General features: G+C 38.5%; 1 protein-coding gene across 1 annotated transcript; it reads left to right on the top strand.

The window, feature by feature from the left end:
- On the top strand, window positions 1-19213 carry HTATSF1 (HIV-1 Tat specific factor 1). The gene is made up of 9 exons (XM_077826687.1): window positions 1-322; window positions 3701-3899; window positions 4245-4292; window positions 5930-6084; window positions 7160-7323; window positions 9083-9182; window positions 15984-16073; window positions 16704-16841; window positions 17324-19213. Exons 1-9 carry the CDS (start codon window positions 152-154, stop codon window positions 17603-17605), a joined length of 1347 nt encoding a protein of 448 aa, XP_077682813.1. The 5' UTR covers window positions 1-151; the 3' UTR covers window positions 17606-19213.
- Window positions 19214-19227: the final 14 nt, after the last annotated feature.

The following is a 19227-nucleotide window of genomic DNA, read 5'->3' as shown; positions in this document are numbered from 1 at the left end:
CCCGGGCCGGGCGGCAAATAAACAGGACTCGGGGGGTAGCGGCTGCCTCCCTGAGGGGAGGCAGGGGCGCGTTGCTCGCGAGGCGGCGGAGCTGCGGGCGGGAGGCGCGTTCCCCGGGCCCGCGGAGGCGGCGCCGCGCCCGGCGTGTACGATGAGCGGCGGCTCGGACGGGAACGAGGAGTTCTACCAGCAGCTGCGGCTCCAGCAGCTGTACGAGGCCCGCCGCAGCGGCGAGGGCGAGCCCGACCCCTTCACCTACGTGGACCCGGCGGATGGGACGGCTTACGAGTGGGACCGAGACAAGAAGGCCTGGTTCCCTAAGGTGAGGCGGGCCAGGGGGCGGCTGCGGCGGCGGCGGCTCGCACTGCCCAGGGCCTCCCCGGGGGCGGGGCGCCCGGGCAGGGGGCGTGAGGGCCGCGGCCGCTTCAGGTTCCCCTCGGTGTGGTGGAGCCTTTCCCGTTGGCTGGTGCGGGGCTCAGGGCCGAGCGCGACACCGAGTCCGGCGGCAGGCGCGCCAGAGCCCCAGAGAGGCTGGCGTGTCACGGCGGAGGGGGCCGATGCCTTTGCAGCACAAGAAAGCCTTGGCTCTCTGTAGCTGCTGCATCTTATTGCAAACTCATGTGTAATTTACGGTCTTCCCTCGCCTCTAGGTGTCCCCGCATTACTGTGTCCCGGCTTTCTCTTTCCCGCGGTACTTTCTTGTATAACACGCAGGGAGCTTTGGTATCTGGGTGGTAACTAAAAGGGGGGGGGGCGGGGAGAAGGCTCTGATAGTTCTCAGGGCTTCCTTCAAGTCTGCCTTTGCAGAAGATTTTTGTCTTGGCATCTGCAGCAGTGTTTCAGAAATTCCTGGAGGAATACATTTTTGTTACATACTGTGGGATAAGTCTTCCCAAAGAGGGGTAGGAAGATAGCATTAAGAGCTAATTAAATGCAGGAGGAGTTAATCCCTGGGCAACCCAGTTATGAGAGTAGCTCAGGTGACTGGCTCAATTCACACTCCATCAGAATTTCTGCTGCTGTACTGGTTTCAGAGTAACAGCCGTGTTAGTCTGTCTTTGCAAAAAGAAAAGGAGGACTTGTGGCACCTTAGAGACTAACCAATTTATTTGAGCATGAGCTTTCGTGAGCTACGATGCAGACATTAGGGAAAGGGAATTGTATGGTGGGTCTGTAATTTGCAAGCCACTTCACACCCTTTTATAGAGCACTGCATATGGGGCTTTCTCCTTAGCCGTGATGTAACTGTAGGTCCATGTCGGGAGTCTGTATGCTTTCCCATTTTGTGTGTGTGTGGATCATACCTAATCATTTTAAGTTTTTTGATTTCTTAAGCCATAAGTATTTCTTCCAGTATTCTTTTGCTCATGGTTTGTGCTTCCCCTTAAGTGAACTTGATGATTAAATGTGCATTGAAATGATAATGATCTCTTAAAGTTTGTTCCACCAGAACAGGATTCAGAGTAGCACCCGTCTTAGTCTGTATCCGTAAAAAGAAAAGGAGTACTTGTGGCACCTTAGAGACTAACAAATTTATTAGAGCATAATTTTCTTTTTACAGAACAGGATTGAGGGCCATTGGTCAGCAATTGTGAGAGTTTACACTTGCCTGTGTGGGGAGGAGAGGGCTTAGGTTCCAGTCAAAGCATTAAAAACCGTTCACAGTTATAAAAATTCATTTTTAAAAAGTACAGTAGCTGATATTATGTTCATGGCTGGTATTATAATAAAGTTGTCTGCTTAATATTCCAGAAGATCAGTCCCAGCAACAGTTGTTTTCCCTTTATCTTCCTGGTTTGGAATAATAGGTCTCAGCTGGCCTTGGGTAAATGGAATACCAATATATTAATATTCCATTGAGGGCTTTTTATTAATAACCCCTTTAACAAAAATTGTTTTGCACTAGCAACCAGTCTAGTTTCAAGAAATAAAACAAAGTTGGAAATGTAGTCTGAAGTAATTTTAAATTCATTTTGTTGGAACATTTTTCTTCCCACTCAAATCTAAAAATAATGCTGCTGCAGGACAACTAGTTAGATGTATTGATTCACTGATTTATTAAGTTATTTGATAAACAAAACTATTAACTATTCACTGAAAAAAATTCAAAACAATTTTTAAAAACCCTTTAAAATAAAATTCAGCTCCCATGAAAGTAATGAGCTGTTTGGATTGGCTGGAGCCAAATATAGTGCAGATTACATAGTGTAAGGGGGTAGAAGTGGGATTTTTACCCATGAAATCTTATGCCCAATTAAATCTGTTAGTCTTTAAGGTGCCACTGGACTCGTTCATAATGTAAGATTCTTCAAAGGTCAGTGCATCCCTCCTAAATTAGGCCTGGGCCTTTTGAGATGGACAGACTTTCTATTGCGTAACCAAACTCTTACACTTACATCGTGATATACTAGCGATTTATAAACACTGGAATTTAGTGTTATATGGTTCTGCAATAATTTGGCAAATCACTAAACTCCAAAAGCTTTGTATTAAGTTTAATTTTGTGTAGGAGAGAAATGACTGTCATTGACAATTCTGCATCTCTTTCTTTGCCATGGGTATGTACTTGTTAAGGTATGAAACATTTATGTTGAGACCCAAATAATCTATATAAAAGTTCAAGGAGGCTGTAGTGATTTAATTAGTTACCAGTTATCATGCAAGCATGGAGTTATTCAGAATCCCTACTCTCTCACTCTGGAATTTTTGAACACAGATTAAACTCTTAGTATATGAGTTAGTTCAGGAAAACCTAACCTTTTCTTACAACGCTGAGTTCTCATCTTTGAAAAGGTTGTCTGAAAACTTGACCATATTGACAGTGGAAAAGTTGGTTTAAACAATAAGCGGTTGTAACCATTTTGTGATACTAAAATGTCAAACTAAACTTAACTAGTATATTTTCTTGTCCTGTTACAACTATACAGTACTGCAAATAGTTTGTAAAAACCTTAGTAGTAAAACGTATCTAACAACAAATAAGGTGTTGTAATTTTTGCATCTAATCTAATATAGTATATTTTTGGGGTGAGAGACCAATTTAGACACTGCTCATACACTCATTCTCCACAGGGAGGTTTGGTTGGGAGGGAAATAGCTAACATGTTCAGGTAATACTCTGAGCCAAAAATATATGATCTTTGACTTAATCATGTATTAGTGTGTATTGCCTATACTAAGATTTACACTATATTAACACCAGTCAATCTTCTCTGCAAACCTTTTTTCAAGAAGACAGGCCCACAAGTTGCAGTCAATTTAATAATCAGTGTTTTGGTTTTTGGCTGCCTGTCAATGTCACTTCTTCTCCTTGCTCATGGTCGAGAGCAATTGAGTTCTGTTCTTAGTATTCCATTTTGGGTTTCTTTCTGCCTCAGACAAATGTAACTCAGTAAGCGAAAGTATTAAGTTTTACCTTGGAAAGGGGGGCACTAATGAATGTGTGTGTTTGTCTGCAATATAGAAAAAAGTTCCTGAGTAGTGTGTGCCGACTTCTCAGTATGGCTTTACTAATACCTGACATTTCTAAGTTTTCAACTGCAGTGTCCATTTGAGCGTTTATATTTTCCTCTGTAAGTGAAGACATCTGGATTACTGTTTTAGTAGTTATCTTCAGAAATTCACCACCAGTAAACTTGTAATTTACTGGGGTTTATCTTTGAACTCTATTATAGATTAATATTTAACATTCCTTTTCTAGGTGACTGAAGACTTCCTGGCAACATATCATGCTAACTATGGCTTCCCTACAGATAGTTTAGACAGTTCCTCTGCTTCAAAGACTGAAAGTAAGCCAGCTGTGGATTCTGGGACAGCAGGAGCACAGCAGTCGGCAAATAAAAAAGCACCCCAACAAACAGATTCTAAACAAAAAGGAGAAAAAAGAAAACTCGACGCAGGTAAGGGTCTTCATTTTGCATAAGCTGGAAAATATACAATATTTAAGAAAAAATGAGCAAATGTAATTGTGCATTAGTATTATGCACAGTAGAGATGCTCAGGCATCTGTTCTGAAAATTCTTGAAACACTTCTGAAATTGCATAGCACTTATTAGGTTATAAAAACCTATATTTCTAATGTGAAATATAATCAAGCTACTAATAGTGTTCTGAGTTCCCTAGGGTGAAGTGGAAGCTTCTTGGAAATTTAGTTAGTGAAACTGATAAATGAGAGCTTAATGTTAAAATCCTGTTCTATTTCTAGGGGTTTAGCACAACTTATACAATTATGATTCTGTTTTTAGGATGGTTTCATGTTGAAGAAGACAAAAACACAAATGTGTATGTGACGGGTAAGTCATCACTTTTTTTTTTTTAATATAGCGCCAAAGGTGTGTTAGGCAATTTATATAAATAATCTGCTCCAGAGCACTTAATAGTGTGGATCACATTTTAGGACATTGTCTCATTGATTGGCTCCCTCTTCACACCTTCATAATTGCACAGCCTACTTACGCTCACATTTGTGATCGTATAACATCCCTGTGACAACTACAGCAGTTGCTGAGATGGAAAAGTAATACTAGGAAAGTGTTGAATAAATTTACCTGTTTAAATACAATTTAGTTGGCTGAAACACGGGGAGAGAGCCCAGTGTGGCCAGCCAGTACTCCAAGAGCCACCAGCAAGTGCTCTATAGATTGCAGTGGTACATTGACACAACTCATGAATCATTGGTCTAGACCAGGGGGCCTGCCAGTTAGGGTTAGCATTAGACTCACTGGGGTCCTCAGCAGAAAGCCAAAGTCCCACTGCATGGGGCTAAAGCCTGGGGCCCTGGCCCTGCCACCTGGGGCTGAAGCCAAAGCCTGAGCAATGTGGCTTCGCAAGGGCTCCTGTGGCAAGGGGCCCCAGGCAATTGCCCTGCTTGCTGACCCCTAACACTGGCCCTGGCTTTTATATACAGAAAAAGTTATTGTGGCACAGCTGGGCTGTGGAGTTTTTATAGCATGTGGGGGGGGGGGGGAGGGGTGACTTCAGAAAGAAAAAGGTTGGGAACCCCCCTGTCTAGACTAGGTCAAGATATAGTAAATGGAGGCAAAAGACAGAATAAATAGGGGAAGGGAAGACAGTTTTACAGCAGTATAATGTAGCTTTACGAATGTTAAATCTTTTGCACCTTCTCATGCTTGTTCTTAGCCCAAAGATGAATTTGTTTGAAAAGGTAATACAACTGGCTGTTTTTTGAGTTACATGAGCACAAGAAAAACATGCACCTGAAGCAGCATATCTTAAGAACTCTCCTTTCTCTAGGCTTGGCTAACTCAGGAATTCTTCATAATTTAAAAATATTTCAAATGCTGTTTTTCTTCTGCTCAAATAACTCATTTGTTTAAAAATTTTAAACTTCAGTATGTGCAAAGTCTTAAATGAAGGCATGTTGTACTAAATTAAGAAAAAATGATAAGAATGATAATTGTACTGGCTCTGCAGTGTCTTAACTTTTTATCCCAGTTAAAGGGAAGATACCTAAACATGTGCACCATGAAAAACTGTGCATTGGTTAATATATTTATTTGCACATAGGTTAATGTGTTTGCTATGTCATTGTTTTGGGATATGAAGGAAACTTAAGTCCAAAAACACTTAATGCAACACAGACTTTACATCTACAGATCAGAAAACTAAGAAGTTAATGGTTACCATAGAAACCATCACATTTCCACAATTCACTTGCTTAAAAAGCAGAAAGATTACCAAACATTCAATTAACGAGAAATAAAACATGCTCAAAACTAAATTAGTGCACAAAAATTTATTTTTGTGCATGTAAAATCTCACCCATAACATTGCACTGACACATTTTTCATTTAAGAACTGATTCATTCTTGTTTCCTTTTTAAAATGGGCTTAGTGGTGCTGAAAAACTGGATTTGGAATTCACTATATAAATACATTCTAGATTTATATGGTTGAATTTACTTTGCAGGTTTGCCTCCAGACATTACAAAGGATGAGTTTATACAGGTTATGTCAAAGTGTGGTATCATTATGCGAGATCCTCAGACAGAAGAACATAAAATTAAACTTTATAAAGACAAGCAAGGAAATCTTAAAGGAGATGGCCTCTGTTGTTATCTCAAGGTCAGTGGTGTACTCAGTGTAATATTACTTTTTTTTTTTGTTGGCTCTGCTTCATGACAAAGTAGTTCTTTATTATCAAATATGAAAGGCTGCAACTTTTCTCCGACGAGGAGAGCTCTCTGTAGCTCAAAAGCTTGTCGTCTTTCACCAACAGAAGTTGGTCCAATAAAAGATATTACCTCACTCACCTTGTCTCTCTAATATCCTGGGACCAGCATGGCTACAACACTGCATGCAACTTTTCCTGACACTTACCAACCACTGTTAGTTTTTATTAGATGTTGCTGATAGGGCGCTCTGAATGGGCATTCTGATGCCTTAAGATGACCACTGATTATAGTGGTGTTCACAGTCTTTACCTTGTGCTCCCACAGTCCATTGTATGCACCTGTTTTCACTCATTTTACTTAATTGCAAGCTTCTGGGAGCTCTTTGGGTTAGAGACCATCTTTTGTTACGTTTGTACAGTGTCTTCCACAGTGGGACCCTATGCACTACAAATATTAAATAATTAATACAGGGGCAGAATTCAGAAAAGCTGCATCACAACATTATGGCCATAGTATTGTCATGATAGTTTTTCTGAATTCTGTTAACTATTTGTATTTTCAGAATGCAGGCTGCAAAATACTGACTGAGGTATTTAACTAATGAGGATCTTTCCAATTGACTTTCAAGAAGGCTTAAGCTCCTGAGTCTGTCACTTTTGAAAGTGGGACTTAAGTCCTTTTGAAAATTTTATCTTAATCTTTTTTAATTCTTCCCTATAATTATAGTAGCTTACTAGAATGGTCATAGTTCATTTTTTAGAAATGATTGGAATGAAGAGAAGTGGTGACTTGGTGAAGTTCAGTTGGGGGTGGGTGAGTGAGTCTGTTAAGTACACTGGTGAAATGTGTTTTTGGGCCAGAGTCGAGCAACACTAAAAGTAGCCCCTTTTTAACATTAATTTTTGTAAACAGGTTCAAGCTTTGTTTGGGCGTAGAGGAACTCATTTTTAATTTTTTTAATCAAAACCTTCTCATTGATTATGCTTGTTTTAAGGCTTACTATAATTTGATTTATCTTCAAATAGCGAGAATCAGTTGAGCTTGCATTAAGACTTCTGGATGAGGATGAGATTAGAGGCTACAAATTGCATGTTGAAGTAGCAAAGTTTCAACTAAAGGGGGAGTATGATGCAAGCAAAAAGAAGAAGAAATGCAAAGACTACAAGAAGAGGCTGTCTCAACAACAAAAGTTTGTAACTTTTTTCAGTAAAATGTTTTTTCTAAATGTCTTAGCTAAAACAGTTTTTTATATTCATTTATTCAATGTTATACCAATAATTAAAGATCAAAGATTAGGTTTAGAGTTACTTCATTGGGGTGGGGTGAGGAATATGAGTTAAATGCTGGCATCTTGAAAGTCCCTTGGATTGTCATGTTTGGTTGGAGTCCATAGAGATCCAAAGACTTCCATTACTTTCTTCTGAATGGAGTGTTACAGCTGAGAGGCAGGAATTGTTGGTATGTTTCTTGGGTTTTTTTAAATGTGATGGAAGTTTCTCTTCCTACGTTAGTGAATCTGCAGAACCCTGTAGAGTCACTTTTATCTCTTGTGATTAACATTGCTCCTATAAGGAGACAACACTGTTTAGCTTCCTGCATGTTACAGTTAGTTAAATTTAATAATTGCATTACACTTTCAAAAATTCTAGAGCAGTTAGCATGAGGTTCCAATTAGTATATGAACAAGTACACTGCTTTCTATTTTTGCCTATTTATACACAGACATCTGCCTTTAGCATTCAAATGTTTTTATTTAAAATTTTTCTTATGTAGAGGTGAGTTACATGTGATCTTAAAGAATCAAGCAAATTCTTACTGTTGGAAGAAAGAAAATTCCATATAAAATTTGATTTTGAAATACTGCACATTCCAATGCAAAGCATTTTAAAATTCCCTGGACTGCTGTTTTTCTTCAAGGAATAAATAGTGATGCTAATTTTATTATAATTAAAAGGAAGAGTTTAACTTGAAACTACTTAACATTGTTTTTTAAAAGTTGACTAGATTTCAATTATTATACCTGCCTCTGGGCTTCCATGCCCATTTATTATTTTTACAATGTTTCTCTGTCCCTAGGAGAAACTGACTAGGCATGGGAAATAGTGAAACTATGAAGGAGGTTCTGTCAAGTGCACAAAGAAAACAATGTATTTTCACCTCTGATCTTAGATATTACTTTAAAAAAAAAATTAATACTTTCATACGCTGACTTTTAAATAGCTTGTGTTCCTTAATCAACTTGCAGCGTAACCTTCATAGAAATCCAAGAATGCTTCACCAGAAGCAGCAGGAATAAGCAATTTTACTAAATCAGACTTTTCTCTAAGATTGAGATCATAAATCTTAATGGAATCAAGCCCAGTTTCAGCTAAAGAATAGTACAGTAGGTACAATTCCTACAAGCCCCAACCATAGTCAAAATGAGAATTCACAGAACAGATAAATTAGCAACAAAATTCAGGGTGTGGCAAAGGGTGTGCATTATGGCACTATATTTTTATGAGATAATGTACTATAAAGAACATGAAGACCTTGAAATGCAAGCAGTAAACGTTTACTGTAAGACCGTGTGAGCTTATAAGAGAATACAAATAAAATCATGTCAGAACAATTTTCAAAGACCTTTTTGGGAATCTTTAGATGTTTGTTGTACTTTAAAGCTGGATGTTCAGTAGACTACACTGACCACTGACGTTAAATTTGGCTTGTCTACATGACATTCTTGTGCATGTTTATGGTATTCGAAGCTGCTTTGTAAGAGGAACAGTGATTAACTTACTGATCACCTTTCCATTCCATTTTGTAGAAGATTTAAATAATTCTTTAGAACCAAAATAGCTATCACTACTGAAATCTGTATGTCAAATTAATGATTTTTTTCAACAAATACTTGTAGAAACTGAAGAAAGGTGCAACAATGTCTTCTTACTATTGCTTCATTTCATTAGACAATTGGATTGGAGGCCTGAGAAGAAAGATGCCACAGCTCGAAAGCGACATGAGCGTGTTGTTATCATCAGGAACATGTTCCACCCAAAGGATTTTGAGGTAGGAAGAACTAAATACTAGGTGAAGCTGGTAGTGCTGGCAATAGTCAACATTGCCCATCATTTACCATTATAAGACCCTGTTTTCAGTTGCTTATAACATTGACAAATATTAACTGTTCAGGCAAAAATCTTCAGCTAACATGGTTCATCTACTTCCAAGAACAAAGCTAGGGAAAAATATTGCCTTGCCCATGTTTTTAAAAAAAAAAATCTTAACTACTTCCTTGAGAAGCTCTAATGCCTCCATGGTTTGGAGCAGGGGCTTAAAATTTGGCTGTGTGTGTGTGTCACACTGCTGTCATAGATGCCATTTGCCATTCCTATGGAAATTGACCCAAATATGGCCCAGTTAAAATCTGAAAAATTATACTTTGCACATGCTCAATAGAAACTTGTTATTTTGGTAGCAAATACTCTGAAGCTACCATTTGCGCTGAGCATGCTCCATCCCAGGGCTGCTCTTGCCCTGCAATTGTTGCCCCTGGTTGCTGGAGGTTGTTGTGGCACCAGCAAATGAGAACAGAGACTGTTCTGTGTTCTGCACCCAGGCAGCTAGGGGGAAATTTAGGAAGCAGCCATATTGGAATGCAGTGGGAGGGGAGAACAGAATCATACAGTTGCCAGGATTGAAATGGTGCTTCAGCTTTATCTGACTTTTCATACTTCAGCTGAGACTACCTGAAAATACTATTCCTATGGAACTTATTTTTTTTAATGACAGTGGAGAATATGGATGACTATGCTTATTTTCACTAAGCACTGACACACTAGCTGAGCTTTCGTAGTTTATTCCTCCTCCCCAACAGTTAAGGGATTTTTGATTAGCTCATTATAATGGAATCATGATGTTTATTGTAACTGGAATAATATCTGGCTCTTACAGTGCTTTTTATCAATAAATCTTAAAGCACTTTACAAAGGAGGTCAGTGTCAATGTACATTTTCAGAGCAAATTATATTACTCAAAAACAGTTTAGTTAATTGTTTTTGCCTGTTGTCATTTTGTTTACTTTATGATTTGTGTAAAATAAGTCAAAATTAAACCTACAAAAGGGAGGAAATTCACTGTTAATCACCACCTACTTCTTTGCACTTCACAGTGGCCCAGCTGCTGTATTCTATAGTGGTGGCCCCTGTGCTGGGGGTTTATTAAAACTAACAATGAAGACTTGCAAGCTTTAAAATTCTGATACATATCTTGGACAAAAGATTTGAAAAAGTCAGCAAGGAGTCAGTAGAGTACAACCTGTTTCTCACTGTCAGCTTAACCTAGTATCATTACACTTCATTGTGAATACCATGACAACCTGTCATGTTTAAGTAATCCCAGGTCTGTAGTTCTCCATTTGTTGGGACTCCTTCGTTGAAGAAGTGCAAATTGTATTTTTCTGCGAAATAGCAAAAATTGTTTAATCTTAAAATGTTGAAGTTTAAACATTAAAAATTTGAATTTCATCTCTAACCTATTCTATGCAGTTGTGAATTCTCAAAAATCTGCATCTCATGGAGAAGGTAGAGGAAAGAATAGTGAATGTCAGGTGCTAGGAAAAGGCAAATGTAGGGGATGGAGAAAAATCAGAACTCGATTTTAAAGTACACAGCCACATTCCCAAAAAAGCCACGTTTCAGTTGACCGTGTCACTTTTCATAGAATTTCCAACTCAGCTCTCTAGAGATCATAATTTAAATCTTCTAATTAAACTGAATTTATAAATGTAGCATTCTGTTTAAAAACATGAAGTATGTATGGGCATGCTCAAAGCTATTACCTCAACCTGCAGACATAGCTGAAGTTGATTGTGTTTTAATTGATTATATGGGGTTCATAAGAACATACATAAGAATGGCCCTACTGTGTCAGATCACAGATCCATCTAGCCCAGTATCCAGTCTTCCGACAGTGGCCAGTCCCAGGTGCCCCAGAGGGAATGAACAGAATAGGTAATCATCAAGTGATCCATCCCCTGTTACTCAGTCCCAGCTTCTGGCAAACAGAGGCTAGGGACACCATTCCTGCCCATTTTGGCTAATAGCCATCGATTGGACGATCCTCCATGAATTTATCTAGTTCTTTTTTTAAACCCTGTTATGGTCTTGGCCTTCACAATATCCTCTGGCAAGGAGTTCCACAGGTTGACTGTGTGTTGTGTGAAGAAATACTTGCTGTTTGTTTTTTTAAACCTGCTGCCTATTAATTTCATTTGGTGACCCCTAGTTCTTGTGTTATGAGAAGTAGTAAACAACACTTCCATATCTACATTCTCTACAACAGTCATGATTTTATAGTCCTCAATCATTCTCCCCTTAGCCGACACTTTTCCAAGCTGAAAAGTCCCAGTCTTCAAGGTGTGGGCGTACCATGGATTTATATAGAGGCAATATGATATTTACTGTCCTATTATCTATCCCTTTCTTAATTATTCCCAGCATTCTTTTCACTTTTTTGACTGCCGGTGCACATTGAGTGGATGTTTTCAGAGAACTATCCACAATGACTGCAAGATCACTTTCTTGAGTGGTAACAACTAATTTAGACCCCATCATTTTATATGTATAGTTGGGATTATGCTTTCCAATGTGCATTACTTTTAATGTTGATAAATGCAATTTCATCTGCCATTTTGTTGCTCAGTCACCCAGTTTTGAGAGATCCTTTTGTAGCTCTTCCCAGTCTGCCTGGGTCTTAACTATCTTAAGTCATTTTGTATCGCTAAGCTATGTGGCAGTCTCATCTCAAATATACATTTATATGAGTTGCAAAGTTTCACTAAAGTGCTCTTGCTCTATAAACTGGGACAAATATATTTCAAAATAATTTCAGGTCCATTCTTTGTATTAAAAAAAAAAAAATCTGGACAGTGAGTTGCTGACATTGCTAAAAGTTCAGTCCTGCAACATGTGGTGCATTGTGACCTGATCCATCAAAACACTTAAGCACATGCTTAAATTTAAGCATGAGTGGTCCATTAGAGTCAATGATCCTACTCATATGCTTAAAGTTGAGTGTGTCATTAAGTTCTTAGATGGACTGGGCCAGAATGCCCAGCATCTTGCAGGATCAAACCCTGAATGACCACAAATAACTTAGGCCTTGTCTACGCTAGAGTTTTGTCGACTCAAGTTACACTGAGATACCGCCACCGCCATAGTATGTCCACACTATGCTCCCTGTGTCGGTGGAGTGCATCCACACTTGCAGCTCTTGCATTGACACACAGCAGTGCAGTGTGGGTAACTATCCCACTGTGCAACTGGCCGCTGGGTACTTTGGGGAGGGTTTGCAATGCCTCATGGGGCAGGCACAGCGTTACATGATGGTTTCTCAATCGGCATCCTACTAGATTGCCAGCTGCTTTTCAGCTCGTGAACTGGGGGGCAGAGGGGAAGGGGGAGACATGAGTGTGTCTGCACCATTTCTTTAAGTTCAGACAGCAGATGGAAGCAACCAGTCCTGAGGCAGAAGCTGGTGTACAATCAGCTGGTGTTCCCCTCACCCCAGCTCATTGAAGACCTGTACACCAGCAGGGGACATGGGACACCCCGACATCAGCCCCTGCCTCCCTCCCTGGCTCTGCACAGCAGTGTGTCCCGCCCCAAGCAGCAGCTTGCCCTGCCTGCCTGCTGCTGTGGTCCTAGTGCTGGGGTGAGCAGGATTCCACATGAATGTTTTGATTCTGTGATTCCCTCAGAGTACTCCCACAGTCTCCTCTCCCCACAGACCGAGGAGATCCATTCCCTCCCCTGTAGTCCAGACAGTGTGTTTGCTGCCAGGAGCTGGCCTGCTTAGCTGAGCAGTAGCTGTGTGAGCTCTCCACACTGAGCAGTTTCAGAACTTCCTGGAATTTTGAAAGGGGAAGGGCACATGCCTGTGCAGCTGGATGCAGGGCACCAGAGTTCAAAACAGCGAGCAGGGCAGTCACAGTGGGAACGGTGGGATACATCCTAGAGGCAACATAATGAACGCCGTGTCTGCACTGATGTTTTGTCAATCTGACTTTGCTGCAAAAAGCCCTGCACCTCTTCTTGAGGTGGTTTTATTTTGTTGGCAAAGCAGGAGAGTTTTGTCAGCAGGAGGAGCATTGTAGCATGTACCCCTCCACTGTTTTCTTGACAAAAGCTGCCTTTTGCTGACCAAACTAGCATGTAGAAAAGGCCTTAGTTCAAGCCCACATTCATGAGAAATAACTTTTGTCCATTTTCTTCACTTTATTTCTTTTCCACAAGCTATGCTATCTGTGAATTTGTGGTATGAAAACACACAAATTTATACCCTCTGATAAATTCTCTCAACCTTCAGGCTTAGGCAGGATTAGTCTAATAGTAGTAATTGCTCTCTAAAACAAATGCTGTAGGAACATTGGAGAAAGGTGAGAATATTTTAATTCAGAAATTGTCTCCTGAAATGCCAAATAAAAAATTTGGCTATTTTTTCAGTGAATTCTGAAAAGCTAGAGGTATGTGCTCCAGCTTTCAAAATACATTTTGTCCACTACTACAGTACTTTATATCCCTTTAATGAGGATGTATTTAGGACCGTGTATTTGAGACCTGTATTTTAAAAATCTCACAGAACTAGACTAATTTTAGTTTAGTATTCAAAATTAAATTTGTTTACATGCCAAATTCCAAAACTATCCCTGTGTACCATGGAGAGCCCATTCCATAAATACTGTAGTGGTATTACATTTCCTCTAGTAGTTTGAGATAAAAAATAATTAAAACTAAACTGTGGCATTGGACTGGAAGCAGTCTTAACTCTCAGCTGGTGTAATCTTAACAGCATGCAGTTTTTTTGGTTGCCATTGGCAATTGAATGGGAGGCAGAAGGAAAGTGGGTTTTCCCTTTTCCCCAGTAAAATAGAGAAAATTACACCTGCAAAAAAAAAGTTGCCCAAAAGAACACACACCAATAATGTTGATTTGGCAGCTAGCATGAATCCCTTAAAATACTGAGGATATTAAGTTCTAAAACATAATTTTACTTGATTCAGTGGATAAGGGAAATAGGGAGATTTAATGTTTGCATTTTAGTAAACTTTGGTAGATTCTTATACTCTTAAATCAAAATGGCTTGGTTGAAAAACCATCATGTGGGTTCAGAACTGGCTGAGGCCCTGTCTTCACTGTTAGGTGGTGCTTTTTTAGCCTCTCAGTAACTAACATTTGTGGTAAACTAGGTAAGGTCAGTACTCCACCATTGCTTCATGTTGACCTCCCCTAGTTTACCTTGCAGTAAAACTAAAGTGCATGGTCATCACTGAGAACTAACATTTGCAAGTTACTTGTGGTAAAAATCTCACCTTCTTAGCTGTGAAGACAAGGCCTGAAAGACCATACACCGAGACAGTGATAAACAGCAGTGCATCTTGATGGAAAGATCTAATGGAATGTCAAAGGGATTGGTGGCAAATGTAATCTAATTAAACATCTTGATTTGGAAGAGGGAGTGAACAATATTAATGAAACTCAAAAATGATACTAAAGTAGGAGATGTTGCAAATACTAGTAGAAAACACTGAGTGTAGGAAAGAACAGAAAATTAGAAAGTGCAATTTAATTTGGAAAAAAGCAGTCCAGAATTTGAGAAATAATATGAAAAGGAATGCTGCAAGTGCACAAATTAGGTCTGAGTTTGCCATGTGATCCGTTTAGATCTGTTTAGTTCATAGTGGCTGGTGTAGTTTTGTTTGCGCTTGTGTTGTAGCTATATTGGTCCCTGTGTAAGCTCAAAAGCTTGGCTGTAGCTGTAGGTCTGTGTAAGCTCAAAAGCTCGTCTCTTTTGCCAACAGAAGTTGACCCAATATTACCTCACCCACCTTGTCTTTCTAATAGTTTTGGGCATATGCAGAGACATTGCACTATACATTAGGAAGGTAATACATATTCTTCATATTGCTGGAGTGTGGCCACAATAGGATGTGTACTCTGCATTTGGGGATAGTTTGACATGGTCTCTTAAGAATAGGAGGCTGCCTGATGAGTAGTTTCTTGAATAATTTCACTATTTTCTAGAAAATTTTTAGAAATTTAAGTTGCTTTAGATGTTCCAATCAATGAGGCTTTTATCGTGTCCTATTTCAATCAAGAAGTTTCCCTGATACTAATACTAAATTTGCCTTTATTCCAAGCTATTATCCCATTTCACAATACTAAATCTTGTTCATTCCTCAGAGGGTTTCTTCTAAGTGCCTGTAGATTTATGCTTCCACCACACATTTTAGTCTCAGCTGAGCAGTAACTGAGAGGCAGGACCTGACATTTTTAAAGCACATACCGTAGTACACTGGGAATGGAAAAGGACAGTCAGAAATCCTTTGGATTGAGATGTCATCCCAATTTCAATAAAACCAGAGACTTGTAGACTGGCTCTTTAAAACCAAAATAATTTCAAAAATCAATATGTCTGGTCACATTAAACCTTCAGCTCCTCCCTGGTCACTTTTGTTCTCTGAACTTCCTCTATTTCATAAAGCTTTCTGGGGAGGTGGTGTCTGGAAAAGAATGCAGTATTTGATTCCTAGAGGTAGACTTCTGTTAGTACTTAAACTGGTTTCCTATTTGTTTGGAACAAAGCTTCATGCTTATTTCTTAATATTTTCGATTGTCATTATTTTGCAACATACTATATAAGGGAAAGTACTAGTGGTTTTCCTGTATAATACATGGCTACTATTATTCCTTTAAACTGTAGGACCTTAGAGTGTGAATTCCAGTTTGCAGTTTACACACATTTAAGGGAATTTTCAGTTGTTGTTGTTTTTTTTTAAACAAATCCATATATTTATGTATTTCTATACAGGAAGATCCTTTAGTACTGAATGAGATCAGGGAAGACCTACGGACGGAATGTGAAAAGTTTGGAGAAGTAAAGAAAGTTCTCTTATTTGATGTAGGTATTTTCTATTATGTTGAATGGTCATAATTATTGTAACCTTTTCAAATCAAATATACATGATGTTCATGCTCCTTAAATTATGAATAAGATTTCTGGTTCTCTGAAATTTGTTTTTCATGCAATCTTAATTTCATTTTTCAAATTTTCAGTGCTAGAACTTAGTTCAGAATTTTTTTCCATTTTAACAAAGGTGAAGTTAAAAACTGCACATCTGCATATTCTAGCTCCCCCTATGTCTAGATGCAATATTCAGCTTCTCAAACAGATTTGGGGACATATGCATTAGAAGTTGAAAAGCATGCACCCACGAAATTGCAAGTAGCTAAATTCAGCTTTTTTTTTTTTTAAACACTGGACTGTATACAAAAAGATTTGAAGTAGCTTTGTTTAAAATCTAAAGCTGAAAACCCTAATTGTGAAGTACTAAAGATCATGCTGCTTCAAAATCTGAAAAGAATGGAAGGATATGTATTTCAAAGGTATATGCACATGAACGGGCTTGTGCATATGTCTGCATACAAAACTGTACCTGATCTCTTACAAGGGCAGAGTAAAGATCTTTGGAACGAAATTTAATTCCCGTTTTAGAGATTTAAACGATAGGGTTTTGTCTTTTTCTTACAGCGACACCCAGATGGTGTGGCCTCTGTTTCATTTAAAGAGCCAGAGGAAGCTGATCTGTGCATACAAGCTCTCAATGGAAGGTGGTTTGGTGGTCGTCAGCTAAGTGCTGAAACATGGGATGGTACAACAGATTATCAGGTAATCCTTAATTTTGGGGTGGTTTTTTTTATCAAATTGTAATTTCTAAAAATTCTTAACTGTTAATCTATTTAATTTTAAAAATAGAGGAAACAAAATTTAAAATTTAAGTAAAATCAGGAATTTAAATGTTCTTTTCAAAGGGACAAATATTAAGCCTGGCTTACCCACAGATGCCAATTAGTTGGGGTCCTACCAGGCCTATTTTTTGTTCTATTAAAAATCCAATTTTCAAAGGCCCCAGTTATCTTAATTGTACACTGAAGGTAAACTCTTCAGTTATTCCTTGCTGTACAAACAGATCGTTAACAACTAGCACAATGGGCCCTGACCCAAGTGAAACCTCATGGTGTTAATGCAGTCAATGTTGATTATAATAAAGTAGCTGTGGCATAGTTTTACTAAGTGTAAACTACTAATTTTTTTTTTTTATACCAAGTGAAAAAATTGCTCCAACCTAATTAAGGTTTATTTATACACAGGTGGAGGAGACCTCAAGAGAAAGAGAGGAAAGGCTCAAGCTGTGGGGGTCATTTTTAGGAGAGTCTGATGCAGAAAAGCAGAAAATTGCAGCTGCTTCAAATTCTACAGCTAGTGGTGTGAAACTGCCTGAAGATCAGCCTTCAAAAGATAATGGCACATCTAAAGGTGATGTGAATGATGAAGCTCATAAGAGAGAGAATAATGGTGAAGGCATTAATGAAGATGGCACTCCATCAACAGACAGCAGCCTTGCAGGCAGTGATGATGAAACAGATACATAACATCTCTAATATTTTATGAAAGCATGCTTTTTAGGGTGATGTTTGGATTTCTCTTATCCTGTGCTTCAGGGTGACTACAGACAGTGTTCATGTGTTTATATGCATATTTGATGTCATCAGCTTGTGCTTTGAAATTTTCATTAAAAGCAGTAGTTAATGAAGATCTAAAAAAAGTTCATATTAATTGGCTGCTGTTCAAGAGCACAGCAGAACTGACCAGGCTTCTTATGTCATATACTTGCTTGTCAGTGTTTAAATTATATAAATGTGAAGTGTATGTGAACTCCAGAGTTTGAACAATTACACAGAATCTAAAACATTTTAGTAATATACAAAGATATTAAAATCAATATTAATGTTTGCTTTAGTTCCTTACACTTTTGGAACTTGGTATCTTCCTTCTGACAGTTTTACAGAACAGTTGTTGCAGTAAGGCCCAATACATTCACCCTGTACATGCATTGCCATATTAGGCATTTTAAATAGCAGATCATGGAGCATGAAATTGTCGTTCAGTCTACAAAACTGAAAATTCTTGCCATAGCCTACACTGAGCCACAGATACGTGAGATGTTTTAAAATCAGAATGTTCAGTATAGAGGGGTGTCATCTCCTTCTTGAATCTTCCATTGATGTAAACAAGTTGTGAGTATTTTGAGATTAGACCTGTAAGCACTTCAACACTGGAACACTATGTAAATAAAACTGACCTAATCTTCAGTTTAAATTCGGATGGTAGAACGAGTATTTCCATGTGCTGAAAGCATGTAAAAATTATACATTGAACATGTGGCTTTGGGGTTCTTTTGCCTTAAATCTAAGAAGTGCTTTTTCAGACTTTGGTAGGGTGTGGGGTCAATATGTACCATATTCTTTTTGAGATAGATGCTTTTGGTTTAGTTCACAGCCTGAGGGGCCTCTTCCCCCAAAGACTTAATAAAATTTAAAAGATTTTAACCTTAAATCCCAAGGTTGTCACACAGTGTATGAATATCAGGGAACATGTTTTTCAAAGATTAGTTGCCCTTTTATATTTTCTTGTTTTACTAGCCATTAAATTGACAAACATTTTTGTTCAATTAGGCAAAGAATTTCAAAACAATGCCTAAAGGTTAGCCACCTTAATTAGATGTGTAAAGTGGTCTGAAGTTCAAAAGTGATTTCAATAGATCAGCTTGGATGCTGAGCGCTTTTGAACATTACTTTAGGCACCCTGTTTAAAAATGTTGGCCCTAGTTCCTGAACATATCTGTTAATATTTGGAACTGGCTCTGGATTATTTGAAAAAAGTAGAGTGGGTTGTGAGAGATTATGGGTGTTAGTGCTCATGTTTCCCATTTGAAGCACTCAATTTTGATAGAAGACCTTGGTTGTCTTTAATTTATACTGTACTTATCTTTGATTTTTTGAATTTGTCTGGACAATTACATTGTAGTAAAGTTTTTTTGATAATCAGTGTGTTTATGTAGGTTATGGCAATAAGTTTGTATAAATTAATACTTGCCGTTGTGGTTACATCTTATTTCCTTATGAGCAACCTAGATAAGAGAATAGTAGTTATTATCAGACTTGTAACCCCTGATTGTATTAAATTGATGGATACTTTAATTTATTATAAACTA

The sequence above is a fragment of the Eretmochelys imbricata genome, chromosome 9, assembly GCF_965152235.1.
Source record: "Eretmochelys imbricata isolate rEreImb1 chromosome 9, rEreImb1.hap1, whole genome shotgun sequence".
NCBI classification, from domain to species: Eukaryota; Metazoa; Chordata; order Testudines; family Cheloniidae; genus Eretmochelys; species Eretmochelys imbricata.
The sequence above is the reverse complement of the archived record's forward strand: the minus strand, read 5'-3'. Positions and strand labels throughout refer to the sequence as shown.